The sequence below is a fragment of the Capsicum annuum genome, chromosome 12 (assembly GCF_002878395.1).
Source record: "Capsicum annuum cultivar UCD-10X-F1 chromosome 12, UCD10Xv1.1, whole genome shotgun sequence".
NCBI lineage: Eukaryota > Viridiplantae > Streptophyta > Magnoliopsida > Solanales > Solanaceae > Capsicum > Capsicum annuum.
Genome location: NC_061122.1, coordinates 18542395 through 18565936, shown reverse-complemented (window position 1 = coordinate 18565936; position 23542 = coordinate 18542395). Strand labels below are relative to the sequence as shown.

The 23542-nt window shown below is 32.8% G+C and overlaps 1 protein-coding gene across 1 annotated transcript; it reads left to right on the top strand.

The window, feature by feature from the left end:
• Window positions 1-12335: 12335 nt before the first annotated feature.
• LOC107851324 lies at window positions 12336-18804 on the top strand. The gene is made up of 3 exons (XM_016696283.2): window positions 12336-15716; window positions 17578-17885; window positions 18039-18804. Exons 1-3 carry the CDS (start codon window positions 13357-13359, stop codon window positions 18395-18397), a joined length of 3027 nt encoding a protein of 1008 aa, XP_016551769.2. The 5' UTR covers window positions 12336-13356; the 3' UTR covers window positions 18398-18804.
• Window positions 18805-23542: the final 4738 nt, after the last annotated feature.

Sequence of the window (23542 nt, the reverse complement as noted above, 5' to 3'; positions counted from 1 at the left end):
GTAAAATTAATCACTATTTTAACTCATCCATTAATTTATATTGAATATAGTTATTATGACTTTTTTTTGCTTGCTTCCTGTTTACATTGTTTAGGCTTGGACATTTAAAGTCATTCCTCCCCTCCAAAAGCAGGTAATGGATTACTCGGATGAGATTTCTCATCCAAGGATGTTTAGGTGGTTGGCTGTAAAGAGCAACACCAAAATTAAGGAGGCTAATCTCTTTAACCCTTCGGATAATGCAGTATGTTTTCTTCAAGTAAAATAATTTTACTCAATGAAAGATATTGAACAGATGTTATACATCTGAGGCACTAGATGGGACATCTGTTGCGATAGATTACCTGTTCTATGCCAACCGGTGCAACAGATGGATAATCTGTTGCGATCTCTGAACCCGACTCCTAACAGATTAACCATCTATTATAAATTATGCAACAGATGTGTAATCTAATGCAACATATTATTAATACCCATACAGATCATTTGTTGCATAACATGTAACCCAACAGATTGCCCGTCTTGTGCAACTGGTGCAACAGATTGGTAATCTGTTGCGATAGATGATTGATATTTTGCATCAGATTATCCATGTGTTGTTCTGGTTCTCTGAACCTGACTCAAATGGATTTTAACCATCTACTATGCAATAGATGGGTAATCTGATGTAACATATTGTTAATCTATTACAAAAGTTGACTTTGTTAAAATGTAACCCAAATGTGAAAATTATTCTATTATATGATTTAAATGTATCTGTCTTTTTTTCTAGGTTGTGCATCCATGGATCATGCCTACTGATAAGGAGTCATTGATGACTTTTTATATTACTCTAGGTCATGTTGATACTATAGCAAATCCAATGGTGGAGTTAATAAAGAAGGAATTGGATGGAGCAATAGCTATAAGAAGAGCAGTTAGGTAAGGTCAGCCTAATGTTGAGGCTCTTCATGACCAACCTACTAAGGCAGATGCGGGTGTTTCTTCTGGTGGAGTTATTGGTGTTGGTGGTAGGCATGCTGATGTTTCTACCACTCATGATGATGAGCATGTTGATGCTTAAGAAAAAATAAATATGTTTGAAAACACCCCCTTTTTCACCGTTACATAGGTCCCTCTCACCCCTCTTCACCCTCGTATTCTCGTTGCGAATGCGAAAAGTGCAAGGACAAACTCTTTGAAAAAGTAAAGGCTATCTCTAAAGCTGTTGAGAAATTCAAATGCAAGAGGGGTGTCATACCATCCAAGAAGTTGAGGGAGCCATACACTCCTACAGTGTTGGTTAGAAGGAAGAAAAGAGCAATAACCGACGTACTCTCTGGTCAGAAATAAAAAAAATTACAACTCCTCTCTCTCCAAAAGCTGTTGAAGTTCAGGGGTCACTCAAAAAGGTGGACATATACGCGAAACTTGGCGCCAAAGAGAAGAGGGATCTGCGACAGGTCAAGAATGCCAAGCCAGGCGCACCAGATTACCCCAGGCCTCCCTTCTCCCCCAAGACTTCCAGACTATGACAGATATGCGTATGCGGTACGAGGACAAGGCAAGTTTACTTTTCCTAACCTAGCCTTCTAATCTACCCCATGAATAAGAAGCTACACAACAAATGTGAAATCTGTTGCAATAGCTGGGTATTCTGGTACAACTGGTAGTGGTTTTATTGCATAAGTTGTGTTGGATGATTGATTTAGAGAAGCCTATGCAATAGATGAACCATCTTTATAATTACTAACCTACTTAAAAATTGGATTATTATATCATAGCATGTTGACAAAATTCTCTGCCTCATGAGGAAAAGGCAATTAACGTACCCGGAAGCTTATGATGCTGTCGATAGGATAATGGACCTCGACTTCTGAAAGAAGCTTAAGGATAAGTACGATCAACTCAATTCTGATGCGTCATTCTATGTCGCGGTACTTAATTTCTTAGTTTCTACATTGGACTTGGATGAAGAAGAAATAATTAAATATGTTAGAGGGAAGGGGCCAAATCCACACGGCAAGAGCTGGACCGAGGCAAAGAGCATTCTTGCAGTCATTAGCATGAATGACATACATTATCGGGATGTTGAGATACTACTCGAGGAGGGAAAGATCAAAGTTTATGACTGCAACGAACCTGCCGTCGACGAGGTCGATCTTTTTTCCTCGTGCAGCTACTGATGGAGCTGTTTGCTATCTTGTTGAGGGAGATTAAAGTGATGAATCATTTGCCAAAGGAAGTGTTGATAAAGAAACCATGAAATTTTAAAGGTCGAAACAAGGGCATGACCCTTCCAAAAAATAATACCGATTACGCGTGCTGCTCGCACGCTCTTGCACACAACAAATGTTTGCTAATCAGCACAGAAATGGCTGAGCCAACGACCTTTCTGTGTGACAACGCTATGGGTAACCTATAATAGGTCTGGGCTTATGGGGTATTAACTGGACACTTGGAGCCTGTGTATATAGAAGAGCCTGTTAAATAATAATTTTATATTTTAAGTCACACTTCACTTTACTTTAAATTACATTTACATGTAGTGGCAATAATTTTTTCGGATAAAAGTTGAGTTTTTATAATGCCATAGATTGTTAATCTGTTGTAAAATATATTCTATCTGTTCTGACAGATAGTTTATCTGTTACAATAGGTTGGTCATCTGTTGTATTATGCCGATGTTATTTCTATCTAATCTAAGTCTAATATATTGCAACAGTGAGAAGACCTGTTCGATAATTTCCAACAGATGACCTAAATTTTACAACATATGCCTAAATCTGTTTGATATTTGTAATAATTACGCTTGAATATCCATGTGCTTGACAAGACCAAACCAGTAGCAAATATACCGCCATAAAAAATTTAGCAATTAGGCTTGAATATCCATGTGCCCAACAACACCAAACCAATAGCAATAATGGCAACAATGTAGTATCATTTTGCTCAATTATATTTCTCTTCAGAAGCCTTGACTTTGTTCAACAAACCCCAAATTATACGATATGCTTATGAAGGGTGCCATTCTTCATACCAATCAAAGTAATCGCATCCACTCAATTTCTATAAAAACAAGAACACAATTATAAAATAATTACAAGTAAATAATTAATCAACTAATTAAATAAAATAATATTACCTTTGAAATCTTACAAGTAAAAAACCTACGACCTGAATTTTATTGAGTCCAAAAAGTCTTCAATAGAGCTTCATGACCGCACTTACAATATCAAAAATCGTTATCACAAAAAACAGTGAAAGATGCGCTCGACATTGTCAAGCTCAATTGGAAAAAAAAAAAGAAAAAAGAAAAGAAAGACCAAATGCAAATAATTTGAAGAATTTGAATAGATAAAAAAAAGATGACGATGAATAAGAAGATTTGGGAATTTAGGGTTAAATTTTAGGAAGAAGATGAATATATAAGACATTGGAGAAAAAATGACCGTTGGGGGCCAAATCAGACGCCAAGGCAGCAAAAAGTGCCAACCTGACACATTTGATGCCTATTTTATTTTATGTGTTTAAAATGAACACTGTCTACTTGATGCCTATTTTATTTTAGGTGTTTGAACTGAACATTATTGATGGATTTCGCTTGTTTTATTTCAATTCACATTCACTTTTTTACATGTAGTGGCAATTTTTTGTATCCAATGAAAGTTGAATTTTTATAATCCAACAGATTCTCCATCTGTTGTAACAGATATTCTACCTGTTCTGACATATAGTTTATCTGTTGTAATAGGTTGGTCATCTGTTACATTATGTCGGGAAAATTTCTATCTAAGTCTATCTATCTGTTGAAGCAGTAGGAAGACCCATTTGATAAATTCCAACAGATTACCTACCTGTTGTAACATATGTCTAAATTTGTTAGATATTTTCCAACATATATGTCATCTGTTGCAACAGATAGATTATCAGTTGCAATATTGGAATCTAGTATTCCATTTCAATTAATAAGTTCAAATCTAATAAAAAAAAATTCATAGACAAAATAAAATAAATTGAAGCCTTAAGAAATTAGCTGAAATAAATCAATGAATAAATAAAATGTAAAAAAATTGTTATGGGTACAGATCTCAATAAATACATCAATAATTTAAGTATTGATGCCAAGGATTCCTAAGGAGGGGTGAGGTTATTACTTTGACAGACTCGAGCTATAAACATCTACTTAATATGGACAAGTTCAAGTTGTTCTTCATCCGGTGCTATGGAATTCGGCTTTGCTCATCGTGGATCTTTATTGTCACTTACGTACGGTTTCTACGCTTTCTGTTCTCCGTATTTTCATAAAAAGAGTAGAGTAGCATATTGTCAATGCTATTCAGCAGTAGCTTCTACATCCACCTGGAAAGCAAGAATTGGTCAATGCTGATCACGGAGATACAACAAAATGGAAAAGGATAACTCATCTGTTCTAGCAAATTAAATAGGTCTTCCTCTTGTTTTAAATTATCCCAAAGAAATTATATTTCTGTTGCAATAATGAATCAATTATTGAAACAAATTTCTACATGAGGAAGACCTGTATGATAATTTCCATCGGATGAACCAAACATATGACTCATCTGTTGCAGCAGATAGGTCATCTGTTGGTACAAATAAAAGCGGTATGAAGAGTTGTTTTATTTGATAAAATAGATGAGACATATGTCACAACAAATACTTTATCTGGTGTAACAAGTTAGTCAACTGATGTATATATCTGTTTGATAATTTTCAGCAGATGTGTCATCTGTTAAAACATAAATGGGTTTGTTCGTTAGTTGGAAGACATATATATTCACCTTCTTCAGCTCGTGCTGCTCTTCTTTGGACATTGTACATTGCTCAATGCAATACACGGATAGAGGAGTTGTAATTTCGCTTTTTTGGATGCTTGATAATGTCTTGGAAATCACTTTCCTTCTCCTCTTAGCCTTAATCTCTAATGGAGTGAATGTAAATAAAATCCTCTTTGATGGAATGACACCCCTCTTAGATGTCACATTAATAACATTAATCACTACATCATGTTTCACCCTGCAGTGTTGACATTTGTATGCAGAATATTCGCTGGGAGAGGCAAAATCTGTATAACCAGTATGATCATACTCATAATGGTTTGTTTTAAATACTGTATGAGGAGCATCATTAACACCAACAACAGCACCACTACCACCACCAACAGCTCCATCACCACTAAGACCATCAACAACAACAAACTCACCCTCTAAAATTATTTTTCTTATAATGGTTGTTGCTCCAAACAATTTTATTTTTATTTTGTCGATAACCTTAGGGTCCGATAAAGTTCGCACTGACTGTAAATTAATAAAAAATGACATCTTCAACTCTCAATTGGTCGAAAATAACGATGGATGCACAATCTTTCATAAATTATTACATATATTAGAATGATGATTTGATCATTCAAAAAAATCATTAATTAAAATAGAAACTTAATTATAATTATACTTATTGCATCCTTCCGGGGGTTGAAGAGATCAAGAAATTTTGCATTTTTATCAGTTTTAACCGATAACCATCTCAAGATTCTTGGACAGGAAATTTTTTCCTGGTAGTTCACTTGTTGTCTCAAATAAGGAATGGCTTCAAATGCCCAAGTCTATAAAATAACGTCAATAAATCAAAACCATTATTGAGTAAAAAAAATTAATGATATCATAATAAAAGAAAGAAACAATTACCATGAAAGCCCATGGAAAGCCATATAAGTTGACTGTCTTTGACGCTAATGGAGTCAACAAATATTTGACAGTCATTTTGAAGCTTTCATAACCCCAAAGATAGTTGTTAAATGCATCAAGATCCTCGGAGAGCTTTATTAAACCAACGTTTATGTTGTTGTTAACGTCTCTCGCCCAAAGAATATTATGTACAAACCAAACCAAGCACAATGACTGCTTGTGCTTCTTTGAAAGTCCTTTACCTTTCAACGCTTCTATCAATTTTTTATTTTTGAAGCTTGGACCAACAATGGACACCAGATCATCACAATCACACGACTTTTCTTTTCCTTTTTTGAGTGTGCAGAGTACTTTTTTTTTGTTAGAATAGGTATAACTTGAGAAGGAGGATAACATTTTAGTCCAGTAACTATGGCAAACTCCTTACAACCAAAAACAATAGGCATGCCACAGTAATTTATCCACATCTCATCTATCTTATCTTATTTTCATACATAAACCTACGTTTGAGAAGTTCATGTACCATTTTTATTTAGAAACGAGCATTGTTATCCTCCGACAAATCAAGATATTTTCCAAAGCAGATGTCCCTGAAATAAGCATCCAATTTTTGTTCTCAAAGTATTTTTTTTAAGGCGTCGAAAGATTTTCCCATGACCGACTTAACCATAAAATCACCCATTAAATCTATGGCACCATCATACTGCATTCTCACAAGATAATAAACAATGCTAAAGGTTTTGACCAACTCTTCAGCGGAAGGGCTATTAGCATTTGGATCATCTCTTTTGAAACATTCCTCCTTCTCGTGTTCATCATATTTTGCTCCTGATTGAGATAACATTTGTAAAGCAAGCTCATAAAGTGGTAGATATAGCCTAGCTGCTTCACTTATTCCTTTACTTGGACTTAATTAGGTTTCTGTTCTTTTGGGAGCCATATTATCTAAAATTAACAGGAACATAAAAAAATATATTATAGTTGATCAATGCATCGCTAAAAAAAGATAACAATAAATCTAACAAGCAAAATAGTAAAATAACAGTTCCAACAGATCACTTATCTGTTGCACCAGGTAGTATATCTGTTGTAGCATATAACAAACCTATTGCAGTGGATGAGCAATCTGTTGCAATAATACAAAATGTATCACTCATCTTTTAAGATAGATAAATAGTTTGTGCAACAGATCACACATTATTGTAACATGTGAGTGATCTGTTGGGACAGTTAAATAACCTGTTGCATTGGATAAGTAATTTGTTACAATAATACAAAATATATCACTCATCTATTGAGAAAAATAAATGGTCTATGCAGTATATCACACATCTATTGTAATATATGAGTGATCTGTTGGAATAGTTAAATAACTTGTAGCAATGGCTGAGTAATCTGTTGCGACAATACAAAATATATCACTCATTTATTGAGAAAGATGAATGGTCTGTGCACTAGAACACACATCTGTTGCAACATATGAGTGATCTGTTGGAACAGTTAACTAATCTGCAGCAACGACTGAGTAATCTATTATGACAATACAAAATATATCACTTATCTGTTGAGAAAGATAAATGGTCTGTGCAACAGGTCACATATCTGTTGTAACACATGAGTGATCTGTTGGAACAGTTATCAATGGTTAATATTATTTAGATTTCTTCCAACATAGGATTGTATATCGCGGCAGATGAATGATCGGTTGGAAAAATCATGTCTTGGACATGTCTTATTGGAAGAATTGATAGGATTTTATCCAACAGGAGGTTCATCTATTGCATCAGACCATTAATTCGATGGTTCTTCTATTGCATCATATGGTTAATCAGTTGCATCAGATTTTTTAACATATGGTTAATATGTTGCAACATATGGTTAATCTGTTACATCAGATAGTTAAACTGTTGCATCATATACTAAATTTGTTGCATCAGATGATTAATCTGTTGCATCAAAATTATAATCTGATGGTTTCTCCGGTGCATCAGATGGTTGATCTGTTATATCATACGATAAATATGTTGCATCAGATGGTTAATATGTTGCACCAGATAGATAATCTGTTGGAGAAAATAAAAAATCGTAGCATGATTTTGTTCAACAGAAAAGTAGCAATATCACCATTTTTACCAAGATCAAGAACAAAACAAATCAACTCAAATAGTTGTTTTGTTTTTATAAACACAAACAACAAAAATAAAACTTCAAAAAAATGCAACAAACAACAAAAAATTATAATTCACTTCGAAAAGAGAAGAGAAAAAATACCAAAAATTAGGATTTTATTCAGACCGCATTTCAAATTAAAGCAATAAATATTAAAATTGTTAACCAATACAATAAGAGAAGTTGACTCAAGTTTCTCGTTTTCATCAAAACTAAAAAAGCCATAAATTTTTACCTGTGAAAAAAGAAAAGGAACAATGATGAATTCAAAGTTGTAGTGGCTGGAGAGCAAGGCTGTCACATCAATTGAAGGTTGAAGAATTCGAAGCTGGTGTGATCGGAGAGTAAGGCTGTCACGTCGATTGAAGGTTGAAGTCGAAAAGAAACTCGAAGCCCAACTATTTATCGTCGGATATTGAAGTCGCTGAGGATTGAAAGGAGAAATTTGTAGAACATTGGTTGGGAGAGAGTTGAGAAAAGGTATCGAGAGAGAGGGGAGAGAGAGAGACAGGTTGATTTGGATTGAAGAGGGGAACTTGAAGTCCAACTATTTGTCCTCAAAGGTTGAAGTCGCCGAGAATTGAAAGGAAAAATTTACAGAACTGTTGGTTGGGAGAGATTTGCGAGAAGCTATCTAGAGAGAGGAGAGGGAGTGGTTCATTTGGATTGAAGAGGGGTGTGAATTGGGCTGATTTGTATTTTTAAAAAGATTAGAAAGTTTTAAAAATATTAATCAAGTCCACAATTAACTTAATCAAGTTTTCTAATGATGTTTGACCCTTTAAGTTGGTTAATGTCACCAATCCTTCATTCAAGACTTAAAAGACACCTTTCCTTCAATTTTCTCACGAATCTTACTTAAATCGCTGCAAATACACCATTTTGACCCTCTCCGTGTATACATGCACAACTGACGCGTGAAAGCTCAAATTGACTTTATTTACCAATTAAAAGTTGTCACATGTAAATAATTTGATATATAATTTATCTTTTTTTTAAAAAATTAATATTTATTTACTTTTTAAAATTATTTCATAACCCCCCCCCCCCCCCCGCCACACCCCCACCCACCATTGTCTTCTTCCCCATGAACAGCTTCCTCTCCATCACCATAACTCAACAACAACATCAATTACAACAACAACAACAACATCATCATCACCATAACTCTCTTTCTCCTCAATCCTCTCAATCATCACCATAACTCTACTCACCTTTTACCATCACTATGTTTACTTTCTTCAATTTCAAGTTCTTATCTTAATTTTTTTTTATATTTTGAACAATTTTATAAACATCAATATATATCCTCTTAGAAGAACTATAAAGCTACATTTTATTGGAGTTTTGATCTCATCATTATACAATCAACAAATACATAAATCAATACAAAATTAAAATAGACACGAATTTGAAACCGCTGAACCATAAAATTAACACTGAAATCCAAAGAGAAAAAAGAATGGAGAAATCAACAACTGGATGGGGGTGGGGGTGGAGGGAAGCTGCTGGACGGGGAATGGGGAGGGAGATGTTGGACAGGGTGGAGGTGGGGTGGGGTGATAAATAAAATAAAAAGGAAAACTTTATTCAAAAATATAAATAAAATATGAAATTAAATTATTTAACACGTGGCAGCATCTGATTGGTGCGTGCATTCACTCTCTTTCTTATGACTGGAATTCAGCAAAAAATAGTGTATTTGCAATGATTTAAGTAAGATTCGTGGGGTAATAGGTTGGAAGTATAGTTTAGGTGTCTTTTACAAAACTCGACCAACACCAGGGGAGGATTTTATGTATTTTCTCAAAATAAAATAATAAATTTATTATTTAATTATCGTGTAAGATAGAATATACCCAACTAACACTTTGTTTGGATGGTGGTTTGCCATGGTTTCATAATATACGGTACTGTATGGTATGATATAGTACATTACACTATGGTACAATACAATGTTTGGATAGACTATACCGTTCACTATTGCTTAATGACAGTTTTATTGTTTGGTTTGACAGTATGGTACTGTATTATAACTAGTAAGTTTACTAAAATTCCCTTAATTATTATAAATATTAAATTTATCAATAATTATTAATAAAATAATTTTTTCCTACTAGTTTATCATAATTATGCCATGTAAATATCTTAAGTTGTTAAATTCATGTAAATTCTAACAAAGTCAATAAAATAGTACATCAAATAAATATAACCAAATTTATTTTTATAGTAATAAATTTCATTTCTTTTTTGTGTTTTGAGACGTGATACCGACAACAAGTACAAAGTTTGAATGCATTTTTTGTGTATGCTACGGGTGTGTTTGGTATGGAATCCAAAAAAGAAATATTTTTCAAGAAAATGAATTATTTCTTACTTATTTTTTTGTGTTTGTAACACAAGTAGAAAAAATATTCTAAAAATATTTGTATATATTTAACACAAAAATAATAAAAATAAATATGATAAAGGGTGATGGGGTTAAAAAATTATTTTTTGAAATAAATATTTGGGGGTGGGCGTAGTGGAGTAGGGGCCGGGATAGTAAAAGTTTTAAAAAATAAAAAAGAAATTGGTGGGGGGAGGGGGCTAGTAGGTCGTGAGGGGTGGGTTGGGGATGAGGGTGGATAAGAACAAGTTTTTAAAATATTTTTTAAAAGAAAATTGGGTGGGGGTTTGGTGGGGGTGGGTCAGGTAGAGGTAGGGGGCGATGCTAGTGGGGTGGGGGATCAGAATAGGAGATGAAGTTAAATAATATAAGGTAAAGAAAAAATTAAGATTATATAATATGATGTAAGAGCATAAATGGAAAATAAAATAAGCAAATCATGAGATACCACCGAAATGATGGATACATAAAATGAAGGTTTTCATTGTTATCAAACCATAAAATTAAATCATACCATACCATATATCTATCTATAATCTATATTTATATCTATAATCTATAATTTATAATCTATATCTACAATATATTAAAAGTGTGAAGACCCTTAGAAAAGTGATTTGAACTTTTTATCCTTCATTAAAACAGTCTGCAATAGACAAAATCGTCTTTTTATATTTTTTTAAAATTATTAATTAATTATTTGTTTGATTAAAAGATAAGATTAGCATAAGGTTCCTACAAGGAAAAAAAATCTATGGTAACTCGAATTTATTTTTCCTAAAATAGTAAGGAAAAAAAATATGGTAGTCTTTAAAAAAAAATTAATCAAGCACAAAATTCATTGTATAATAGTAATATATAGGATCAAATATAATATAATTTTTTTATGTGTCAATATTAAGAATACAAAAATCAAATTACGGATCCAAATTAATTCCTTCTATAACTAAATTGTTATAATAATAATTTAGGACCAAATAACAAATTCAAATCCTATATATGATAAAATTATTTTGAATATATTTGGTTTGTACATGTTATTTAGAAGAAACAAAACTCCTTACTTTTTGTTAGTGCTTCTTCCTCCTCTTCATATTTTTGTTACTTCTTTTTTAGATTCTATAATTTTCTCAAAGAGAATTATCAAGTATTATTATTTGGCTTTTTATTTGTTACGTATCCAATAGTTTTATGATATTTGAGGTAGGATCTGTGATTCTTTTTTATATCTGCATGTGCATTAGATGGGTGTAGAAGCCGCAAATTAAAATAAAAGGTTAAATTCTTTTTTAATTTATAAATTAAGTTTTTCATAATGTCGTAGCTTTTATGCTTTGTTTAATTCTAATATTGTTGCACATCCGTGATGTATTTATTTTCATAACTTTGTGCTTTCTTTTTATACATGTGTATTAGATATGAGAGTTCAGAGAGGTCATGCATTAGGATACAAGATTGATTTTTTACCATATAAAAGAAGAATTTCCACAATTATATTTAATATTTTGGATCAAGCTTTAACATATGAACGCTTCATCTAATTTAATTTTTTTTTTCTTCTTCTTCTTCTACCACTTCTATTTTTATTTTTATTTTGCTTTTTTAATTCAAGTCGTTTTCTTACATTAATTATTATCACTGTCTTTGTTTTTCTTTATTTCTTTTAGTTAATAATTTTAAAGATTGTTTATAAGTACTATAGAATGATGGTTAGATTGATTATGTTGTATGGAATGGATATCACATAATTTCAGCTTATCGAAAACATGAACTTTGATAGAAAATTATGAAAAACTCAGTGTAGGGTAGAAAGTTTGTTAGATAGCTAAGCTAACATTTTCTCCTTATTTTTATTACTATTAGCATCAATAATCAAATTATTAATAATTATATGATAACAATCAAGCTTTTTATCTCCAATTATTTATAAAATTAAACTCATCAAGTAAGGTACTATACATACACCTAAACTATTATTAAGAAACAATCAAAATAAAGATGATTCTATTAATAACTATATCATATCATGAAAAATCATCATGCAAAACAGAGGGTACAACGGTAAAAAGGGAGTATAAGAAAAAGGAAAGAGAGAGAGAAGGAAAGCGAAAAGGCGAATATAATTTCTAAGTTTAAAAGGAGGCAGAAAGTGAGAATGTTCCAATTTTACGACATTGAATAGTTCTCTCAATTCCGCTAAACAAAGCTCTCTACTACTTAATCCTTCATGCACATTTTCCTTTCACTACCCAAAAAGTTGAAAATGGTAGTAGTAGGGTTAGGGCTACAATAAACAACAATAGTACTATCATCCTTCACTATACACCCATACCCATATCGATAACTGTAACGACGACTGCGTAGATTTGTACTACTTACTCTTTTTCTATATCCACTAATTGAAGTGGTAGTGAATTGATTGATATGACCCTTCTATATTCAGTGATGATTGACAAAAAAGGGACTGAAATTTGCATATGAACAGATTTTAAATGGGATATGGGTGGTTACTGTTTGATTCTGGAGTGATTTTATTGGATACTTTTTCATTATTGTGGTATTGAAAGTGATATTTTGTGTAAAGGGTCACTTAAAAAAGAAGGGAAAGGAATGAATGGATGATGCTGGTTTAAGAGAAATTTTTCCATATGAAGAGATTTGGGATTTGTTTTTTCATACTGGGGAGGCTATGTTTTTTTGTGGTTGTGTTACTGAAGTATTGTTTTGGGTATACGGTTACTGTTACTTTTCCTCTTTATTCGTGTTCGTGTACTAACTGAAGAGGATTCGGGGTGAGTTGTTTATGGTAGTGTTGAAGGAAAAAAAAGGGGAACAGAAGTAGTAGTAGTATTTGTATAGCATTCGGGGAATTGGGGCGCGTCTTTTGCTGTAGTACTGAAGGAAAAAAAGAAGAAGAAATAGTAACTAAGCATTTTTGGGGTTAGTTATTTACTGTAGTACTGAAGGAAAAAAGGGAGAAAAGGAAGGAGTACCAACTGGAGAGCATTTATTGTTTTTGGTAGTGTGGAAGGAAAAAAAAAGTAGTAGTAGTAGCTGGAGAGCATTTATTGTTTTCGGTAGTGTCCAAGGGAAAAAAGGAAAAAAGAAGAAGAAATGAGACCAGAGGAGCGTGATGTGAATGCAGGGCGAGCGTATAGGACTGAGAGATTAAGAATGCATGGAGTTGAATTGGATTCTGATAGTGGGATAATGGAACAGTCTTTGCGTAGGCAGAGGAGTTTGAGCCCTCTGAGAGAGGAAGGGCCTTGTCGAGTTAGTTGGCAGAGGAGGGAGGTAATGGAAAGAGATCAAGATTTTGTTGATAGAGGTGATATAAGGGAACCCAATTTGAGGAGGAGTGGGTTAATGAGAGATGAAGATTTTAGTGATAGAGGTGATATAAGGGAACTCCAGTTGATGAGGAGCGCTTTAATGGTGAGAGATGAAGATTTTAGTTATAGAGATGATATAGTGCAGCCTCAGTTGAAGTCACCTGTTTATCGACAAATGCATGAAAAACCTCCACATCATTATCAGGTTTCTTTGAGTAGGGATGAGGCAGGTAGAAGACGTGAGCTCTTTGATTATGAGAACAGATATGAAGCTGCATGCAGTGGTGTGAATTATGATTATGAGTATGACCGCGCTGGAAGTGTTCAAGGCCACAATGTGAATAAAGAAAGGGGTGATGTGCATCATTATGGGCCAGACAGACATAAACTGTTGGCTTTGGAAGACGGGTCAAGACGAGGAGCTCAAAGTTTGCCCTTTGATTCTCAATCTGTCCCAAAGTATGTGGCGACTGCAAAGAGTCCTTTATCACCCCATGTGCAACCCCGAGAGATTAGGCTTAGGGATCAGGTTGCTCGTTACCCTGATCCTTTCCTTCTAGATAAATTGTCAGCAATTGAAATGCTTGAAAGAGAGGAAAGATCTAGATTTCATCCCAAGGATGTTACGACCTACATGGAGTCAGCCTTCCGGTCTAAGGATCTTGCTGTGTCCTCTCAGTATAAGGAATGTTTGGCCACATCCTCTGGAACCTCTAGGTTGAATTATGTCCCTATGACTAAAGATGATATGCATTCTCTTGGGGATATTCATTCAAGGAGTTCCACAAAGCTTAGACAACCATTGTATCTGAATGAATATGGTGAAGAACACAGTTATAATACCTTGGAAGATTATGCAGCTGGGCGTAAGGAACTGACGAGCTACCAGTATGGTAAAGTTAGTTCTCCTAGGGGTGACAATATGTATCATGTATATCATAAAGGGGGACCAAGAGATACTAGTTATGGTCATTCATATGAAGGGACTACTTTGCTTGAACAAGCATTACTTGACAAAAGGCGTCCTCGGGCTCAGATCCTTTCGGAACCCCTTAGAGTGAATATTACTGACAATGAGTTTCCTCGAAGAGATATCACTAACAGCAGTTCAGGGGATCACCGTTTTCTGAACAAACAACCAGTTTCAATGAGTTTTTTTGATGGCAGATCATTAGTGAGATCAAGCCAAGGTAAGTTTTATGTGGATCCTGATGATACTGATGTTGATATGCATAATCTAAGAGAATCAGACATAGAAAATTTGGATGTTCCCGTGGATCCTGATGATACTGATGTTGATATGCATAATCTAAGAGAATCAGACATAGAAAATTTGGATGTTCCCTGTCATGAAGATATTCTTCTAAGGCGACTGGATTACCATAGCAGCAAGGATGAACATTCTAATTTCTATGTTGAGAGGTGGAGGAGATCACCCCAGCTTGAACATGAAATGGAAATGCTTGGAGATAGAGTTCGACTAAAGAGGATTGAATCGGGTGTAAATGGATGTGGTGGTCATCCAATAAGGTCAGAGAAGAGGAAATACATCTTAGATGAAGAAAAGATGGGGCACAATTCTGGGCAGATTGTGTTCAGTCAAGATATAGATTATAGGGACGAGGTGTGGGATGATCAAGATGCTAGTGGCTTACTGTCTCCGGAGAACATTGATGACAAGTGGTTTGGAAAGGCAGAAAGGTCATACAATGGGGACCTTTGCGGTATAGTTGCTGTCACTGATAGCTTATTTTCATATCATGGTTCAGTTAATCAGGGACAAAGGCACCTTACTAGACCATATAATCCTGGTAAAAGACAAAAGGTGCATGAGAATCCCAAATCACTGAGACAGTATGTTTCAATTCAAAGTAACAGAAAACACCATCTCACAAAAAATGTTTGGATAAGAAGCAAAGATGACAAACAAACAGAAGCATATGACCACGAGGTTAAAGAATTAAAGGATCAGGTAGCTTGTGCAAAAACTGAGTTGCCTGAAGAGTCAATTGAATTTAAGCAACTGGTACATGATTTCTTCCTATCTTGCACCAAAAAGTTGAATGAGAGTGTTGCAACTCAGAAAAGATACAAGGCGCAAGGGATGGCTGGTGGCTTATACTGCATTGTTTGTGGCAAGAGGTCCGTCTCCTTTTTATTTTTGAATGTTAACCATATAAGATGTTAGTTACATATTATCTGCTGCCATTTGGATGCTTCAAAATATCACATTTCTGAATTTTTTTTGGACTTCCTATTCTTTGACTAGCTTATAGTTGCTTCTCGAGATAGCACTGCGTGCAGTATCAAGTATGGTTGTAGTTGAACGTGTGGCACTCACTCTCTTATCAAGATATAGCTGCATCTGGTCATTTAGGTTGTTCAAGAATAACATGCCAATTGTTTTTGCTGTCCTTTTATAACTTAATTGGATTACTGTTAAATGGAAATACAATAATATTGATACTTATGACATCTGTCCAGAATAAGAAATATTCATGTTGTGCCTGCCAATTATTGAGTTCTTGTTATGAAGATTCATAGGATATTGTTTGAGCAGATGAATTGTGGTAACGTCCAACAGAACTGTAACATAGTTACATATATTCTGTAAGTCATATGAGGATGAATAAATCATAGTTGCTTCAACCCATTTCTATGCATTGGTCAATTGAGTATCAAATACTATATGATAAGGAACTCAATATTGAATTCTTGAAAGCCTGCCTTTCCTCTCTCGATTTTCCTTGAACTGAACAGGGTTATATGAATGTTCATTAAGGATTTAGTTCTTAGTGATCAAGAACCTTTACTTAGAAAAAAATGAGTTGAGCTCAAACTGGTTGGCTGGAAATATGTTAAATCTCCTGGAAACCTGATTAGAAAGTAGAAAACATTTACTTGTAGGGCAGTCTGGTCAGAAAATAGAAAGTAGCTGTAGAAAAACATTTCGCTCTTTGAACTTCAAATATAAACTCTGTCCTGCTCTGGACAGGTGGCAGTTAAAGGGGTTTAGCAAGTCGATTCATCCCTTTTTGTTTTTTTCATGTTGGAGAAAAGGAACAAATGATCTAGACTACTTTAGAGATAAAATTTGTGTTTGAATGTGCACTAGTTTCTTTATCAAAGATAGAAATGTGTTGTTGATTAAAAGATAAAATTATAGTGGCAGCAGGAAGACGATATAAAATTTGAAACTGAAGAAGATTTAGTTAAATTCTTTTTTCTTCTGGAAAGAGGGGCAAAGTTCATTGAAATACTTGGGGGTACATTTTAGTTCTAATTGTGGTCAAATTTTTCCGGACTTGCATGGTGCGCCTTGTGCTTATGTTTCACTATCTTAATAAGCAGCGGAATGCATCGTTCTCTGTAAGAGGAATCTGCAGATTCTATTAAGATACATAAAAACAAGCAAGGTCACATAAAATAGTACAAGGTTATGGAGTTACTGTGCCGCCAAGGTACAATGAAGGAAAAGAAAAACAAACATCATAGGAAGTAGCAATAGAGTAAAAAACAACAACAACAACAACAAACCCAGTGTATTCCCACCTAGTGGGGTCTGGGGGGGGTAAGATGTACGCAGTCCATACCTCTACCTCTGATGAAGTAGAAAGGCTAGCAATAGAGTAAAAAAAAAAAAATGCTGGATATAGTTATAAGCCTCTGAAGGTGTGGTTTCTGAGGAGATGGTTATTTTAAGGTGAATTCGTGTTGGAACATGCCCTGGAGTCTAGACGGCCGTCAATATGATTCCCATCTCAGTTTGACTTGGTAATGTTGGTGTCGCCTAATCAAGCTAAGGATTCTTGATGCCCTGTTGTCCTCTTAACTTTTGAAAGTTTCTTTTTTTAGTACTGGAGTAGGTTGGTGAATTTCACTTTCTGTTTCTACCTCACAGACAGTTTTGCATGGCCCACTAGTTAATTAAATCTATTTATTGTATATTTTGCCATGTACTAGTTTTATCTTTGCAACTGCTAAATAGTTTTATTTTTTACAGTCAATTGAAAGAGTTCAAAGATACTCGATCCTTGGCAACACATTGTTTTATGAAACAAAAGGTGGGGTTGAAAGCAAAGCACTTGGGTCTTCACAAGGCAATATGTGTCCTAATGGGGTGGAACAGTGATGCACCCCCTGTTGGCAAATTATGGTTTCCGGTGGCTGTTCCTACCCCTAATGCTTTAGCCGAGAAAGAAGATCTTATTCTCTGGCCACCAGTTGTTGTTATACATAACTGCTCTCGATTGGTTACTGGTCGAGATTGGCAAAAAGCGACTACTGAAGCTGTTGAGAACTTTCTGAGAGGTGCGTCTGTTGTTTTGACTTCCGTTTACTGTCAGCAATTCTTAAAAATATCCAGTGGATAGGTAGTTTCTTTCATTTTTCTTATAGGGCTTACCTCTTTATCTCATTGTAATTGATGACTGTTCTTTTTTTCTCTGTTATCTTCAACGGCAGGTAAAGGTTTTAGTGGTGGTAGAATAAAAATTTGTATGGGAAAGCCTGGTAATGGCAGTGTATTACTGGTGAAGTTCTTGGGCACTATTCCTGGCATTCAGGATGCAGAAAGGCTTCATAACTTCTTCGTGGAAGAAAAGCGTGGGAGGAAAGACTTTGAACTAGTAACTTCTACAAAGGGCAAAGGCATCGACAACAGAAATGTGAAGTGGGATAAAGTTGAGGAACTTTTGCTCTATGGTTACATGGGAATTGCTGAAGACTTGGATAAAGTTGATATCGACACCAAGAGGAGAAGTTTAATCAAGAGCAAGAAGGAGATTCATGATTTTGTAGATGCTCCTGTCAAATCCGTATAGGAAGATTAAGGGGTGGGAAGAACCCCACCAACCGTCGTCTTCTGAGAACATAGAAAAGAATCACAGAAGAAAGTAACGTAGATAGTATGACGAAAGAAAGGTACAAAGAAAACTGAAGGATTGTGAATTGGGTAGAACTCAGTTCATATCCACAGCTTTGTATAAAGCTTTAAGATCTATAAGCTGGCTTATGGTGCTTCTCTTTTTGCTCTATCATTGGCTGTTCTTTTTCTACATTAGTGCCTTTGTAAATTTTTGGTGCAAACCAAGCACGTAACATTCAGGGTAGAGGCCAAGCTTCTTATTATTGCTTATGATTGGATTGGACTCTGGAGTTTGTCAGTTACTCCTTGCTTTATTTTCTGTGCTCATGTCGATTAACATCTATAAACAATCTTGAAAATGTCTCTTCCATGTTCACCTTATTATGGCAGAAAGAAAAGTAGAGGAGAGTAAGGGTGTGTTTGGTATTGAGAAAGTATTCTTTGGTTTTCTATTTGGTCTAAATTTTTTGGAGAACATTTTCGGTAAGCAACATCGCTCACTTATTATGGTTTCCTCTACTCCCTCCAACGTACCCCAACCCACCCTCAATAGTATTTTTTTTTTTTTTAAGGTTATCTATATCTCTATAAACTAGTTACTAATGGCTTCTGCCAAATACTTTTTAAAAATTTATTTTAATTATTATAATTTATAATATTTTTTAAAAATATATAATATATTATTATTTTAGATATTTTAAGTTATTAACTATTGTAATGTATAATATGTTTTATGTATTTTTCAAATAATATATATCGCTTTCGTTGTCCAAAATTTTGTACTATTGATAGTCAATTACATTTTTTAAATAATTTAAGTTTTAAATTATTGTGATGTCTAATATTTTTTTCTTCGATTCCAATTTAAGTGTCATAATGCTTAGATGACCATAATTATTAATTATGGGTGATATAGTAAAGTTACGATTGAAGCAACGAAGCAGACATGTATTAATGATTCACAACAACTAATTAGAAGTAATGTAACAAAATTATTATAAAAAATACTTGTGAGTTTTTTTTTTAAGTGGACCTTGTATAAGACGCCAAGTTAATTTAAAACATCAAGAGTTAATTTATCATTTTATATCTATTTTACCTTTTTTATCAAATATTATTAATTGACAAAATACGTAAATGGTCATAATAATTAATTAAGAGTGACATAGTAAAATCACGATTGAAATAACGAAGCAGGCATGTCTAAATAGAAGTGATATAACAAAATTACTATACAAAAATACTTGCGCGAAAAAATTTAAATAGGCCTCATAGAAAATGTCAGGTAAATTTAATATTAAATATATTTTTTTTAATACTTAGATGGCTTTATAATCATTTTTTAATATTAATTTTTTAGTATTTAGATGACTTATAATAATTGACTATGGGTGATATAGTCAAATTATGGGTGAAACAGCTAAAGCAGACATGTCATTAATATCTATTTTACTTTTTTATTATATATTATTAATTTTCTAATACATAAATAACTTATAATAATTAATTAGAGATGACATAATAAAATCACAGAGGAAGCAACTTATGAAATAAGCAGGAGAAGCAAACATATTGACGAAGACAATTGAAGCAGTTGAAGCAGAAATGTCATAAATACCTATTTTACTTTTTTATTAAATATTATTAATTTTTAGTATGTGAATAACTTATAATAATTAATTAGGGGTGATATAATAAAATCAAGTATTAATTAAAAGTGATATAGCAAAATTACTATAAAAAAATATTTGTGATTTTTTTTTAAGTGGACCTCATATAAGTCGTCAAGTTCATTTAAAATATCAATAGTTAATTTATCATTTCATATTATTTTTTACCTTTTTCTATCAAATATATATTTTTTAATACTTAGATGACACAAAATAATTAATTAAGAGCGATATTTAATAAAGCTACGATTGAAGAAGCTGAAGCAAACATGTCATAGATGTCTATTATACTTTTTTATTAAATATTATTAATTTTTTAATACATAAATAAGCTATAATAATTAATTAGAGGTGATATAGTAAAATCACGGAACAAGCAGCTGAAGAAAAAGCAGGCAGGAGAGCAGATATGTTGACGAAGAGTTGCCTGCTTCTCCTGCCCTTTCCCTCTTATTAGAGAGTAACAAATGACCTATAATAATTAATTAGAGGTGATATAGTAAAATCATAGAACAAGCAGCTGAAGAAGAAGCAGGAGAAGCAAACATATTGACGGAGAGCTGCCTGCTTCTCCTGCCCTTTCCCTCATATTAGAGAGTAATATAGTAAAATCACGTAATAAGCAGTTGAAGAAGAAGTAGGCAAGAGAAGCAGGCATGTTGACGGAGAGTTGCCTATTTCTCCTGCCCTTTCTCCCATATTAGAGAGTAATAAATGACCTATAATAATTAATTAAAGATAATATAATAAATCACGAAATAAGCAGCTGAAGAAGAAGCAGATAGGAGAAGCAGACATGTTGACGGAGAACTGCCTGCTTCTCCTGCCTTTTCCCTCATATTAGAGAGTAATAAATGACCTATAATAATTAATTAAAGATAATATAGTAGAAGAAGAAGCATGCATGTTAACGAAGAGCTACTTGCTTCTCCAGCCCTTTTCCACTTACTAGAGAGTAATATATACTATTCTAAAAGGAGGAAGCGACTAAGTTAAAAGTCAAATACCATTTGTCTTTACACTAAATCATATATTTAATTAACTAAATATTAAATAGTTAAATTTAAATCACTAATCCATTTTAATCTGCCAATGTTTACCTTTCGAAAACGTCCCCTGTAAATGTAGGTAATACATGGCATTAAGTGCAGAAATCTAACAATCACTAATCTGTCAATTTATCATTTTGCTTCTCTTTGAATGTGAAGTCGATAACATTAAAATGATTACTCCTTTAATCTAATGTTAAAAGTTTAAAAAATATTTCAACTAAATGATACTACCTCTATTTCATAATAAATGAATTGTTGAAACATTTTTCAATGTTTAAATTAACTTAATTGTTCATCTTCAAGAGAAATGTTGATCTTTTCTTTCAATTTTACCCTTTTGGTCTTGGATTTCTTATTGTGATGAGTTCAAAAACTTTAAGGCGAACAGCAGGAAACTCAGATTGTACACTATTTACGACACTACCAAGTGTATACACCATGATAACCTCCAATGAATATTGATTCAAAGCATTTTGAAACTCTAATTTATTTTATCCTGGGAGTTTTGTTTTGATATAAACATTTTCTAAATGATTTCGGAACATTACTCATAGGAATAACCTATTTTTATATATTTTTTCTAAAAAATAACAAAGAGAATTACTCCTATTTACTTGTTGTTTGAATTATTTTGTTGGAAGTCATTATATTGAAAGTAGTTATCATATCAATATTTAGATTTTCAAGAGTAATTTGATAATAATTTAAAAAAATAAAAATGAAAAATAATAATATCTAATTTACATTTTTTTTTAATAGATATGCACTACTTCAATAATTCACTTGTTATCGAATAGGGTGAGTACTATTGTTTTCCACTACTCTAATAAAGAATTGGGTGAATTTATTGAACTCGAAAATAAGGCCACGTCCATTGATCATTATCCGCAACTTGGGCCCTTTCCAACTTCTCCCCTCCCATTAATTCCATTGCTCAATCTCTATTAATATAAAAATCGTAACTCAATATTATTTATTTGTAATTTATGACACCCTTTCATGTGTTCTATATAGTCCTATATAGGATGTTCTTGAAAAATCACTATTAAAAACTTCACTATTAGCTATCAAGGTTAGTGAGAGACAAATTATATGTAACTATTGCAAGGTACTTTGCAACGTTGTCCCCTGCACAAGTTAAATATTTTAATTTTTAATTTTTTTGAGAAAGTAAAGAGGGACGTCCCTCACTAAATTATGATGATAATAAAAAGTTAATATTAAGTTAACTATAGCGAGAGACTCTCCCTCGCTAAATAATAACACATAAATTAATATTTCAAAAAAAAATAAAGATTATTATTATTATTATTTTTGGTTAGTACCAACAATGTATTAATAAAAAATAAATAGAAATGGAATATAAGTTACCTAAGGAGTCCTTCACTAAATTATGATGCTAATAAAAATTCGATATTAAATTAATTATTGTGAGAGACTCTCCCTCGCTAAATAATAACATATAAATTAATATTTCTTTTAAGAAAATAAAGATTATTATTATTATTTTTGGTTAGTACCAATAATGTATTAATAAAAAATAAATAGAAATGAAATATAAGTTACCCAACGAGTCCTTCACTAAATTATGATGATAATAAAAATTTGATATTAAATTAACTATTGCGAGAGACTCTCCCTTGCTGAATAATAACACATAAATTAATATTTTTTTTAAAAATAAAGATTATTAATATTATTTTTGGTTAATACCAACAATGTATTAATAGAAAATAAATAGAAATGAAATGTAAGTTATCCAAGGAGTCCCTCACTAAATTATGATGATAATAAAAATCTGATATTAAATTAACTATGGCAACAAACTCTCCCTCGCTAAATAATAACATATAAATTAATATTTCAAAAAAAAATTAAATATTATTATTATTAATTTTTGGTTAGTACCAGCAATGTATTAATAAAAAATAAATAGAAATGAAATATAAGTTACCCAAGGAGTCCCTCGCTAAATGATGATGATAATTAAAAGTTTATATTAAATTAACTATGGCGACCGACTCTCCCTCGCTAAATAATAACACATAAATCAATATTTTAAAAAATTAAATATTATTATTATAATTATTTTTTGGTTAGTACCAACAATGTATTACTAAAAAATAAATAGAAATCAAATATAAATTACCCAAGAAGTCCCTCGATGCGACACATATAATTACTTATGGTTTTTTTTCAATGGAGCAACGGAAGTATCTCACTAAATTAAATATGTAAAATTGAGTATTTCATAAATACCTATATTAAATATTTACTGAAAAACAATAGCAATGACATCAATTTTTTGATCCCTCGATAATTTCTTTAAAACTTTTTTTCTTTTCATACATTTATATTACATTACTTTCTCTCTCTCTC

Excerpts from the sequence above, each read along its gene's own strand:
- LOC107851324 (XM_016696283.2), top strand. The coding sequence starts at position 13,357 with ATGAGACCAGAGGAGCGTGATGTGAATGCAGGGCGAGCGTATAGGACT. Across the intron at positions 15,717-17,577 it reads TGCATTGTTTGTGGCAAGAG|TCAATTGAAAGAGTTCAAAG; the intron begins GTCCGTCTCCTT and ends TATTTTTTACAG. Across the intron at positions 17,886-18,038 it reads TGTTGAGAACTTTCTGAGAG|GTAAAGGTTTTAGTGGTGGT; the intron begins GTGCGTCTGTTG and ends CTTCAACGGCAG.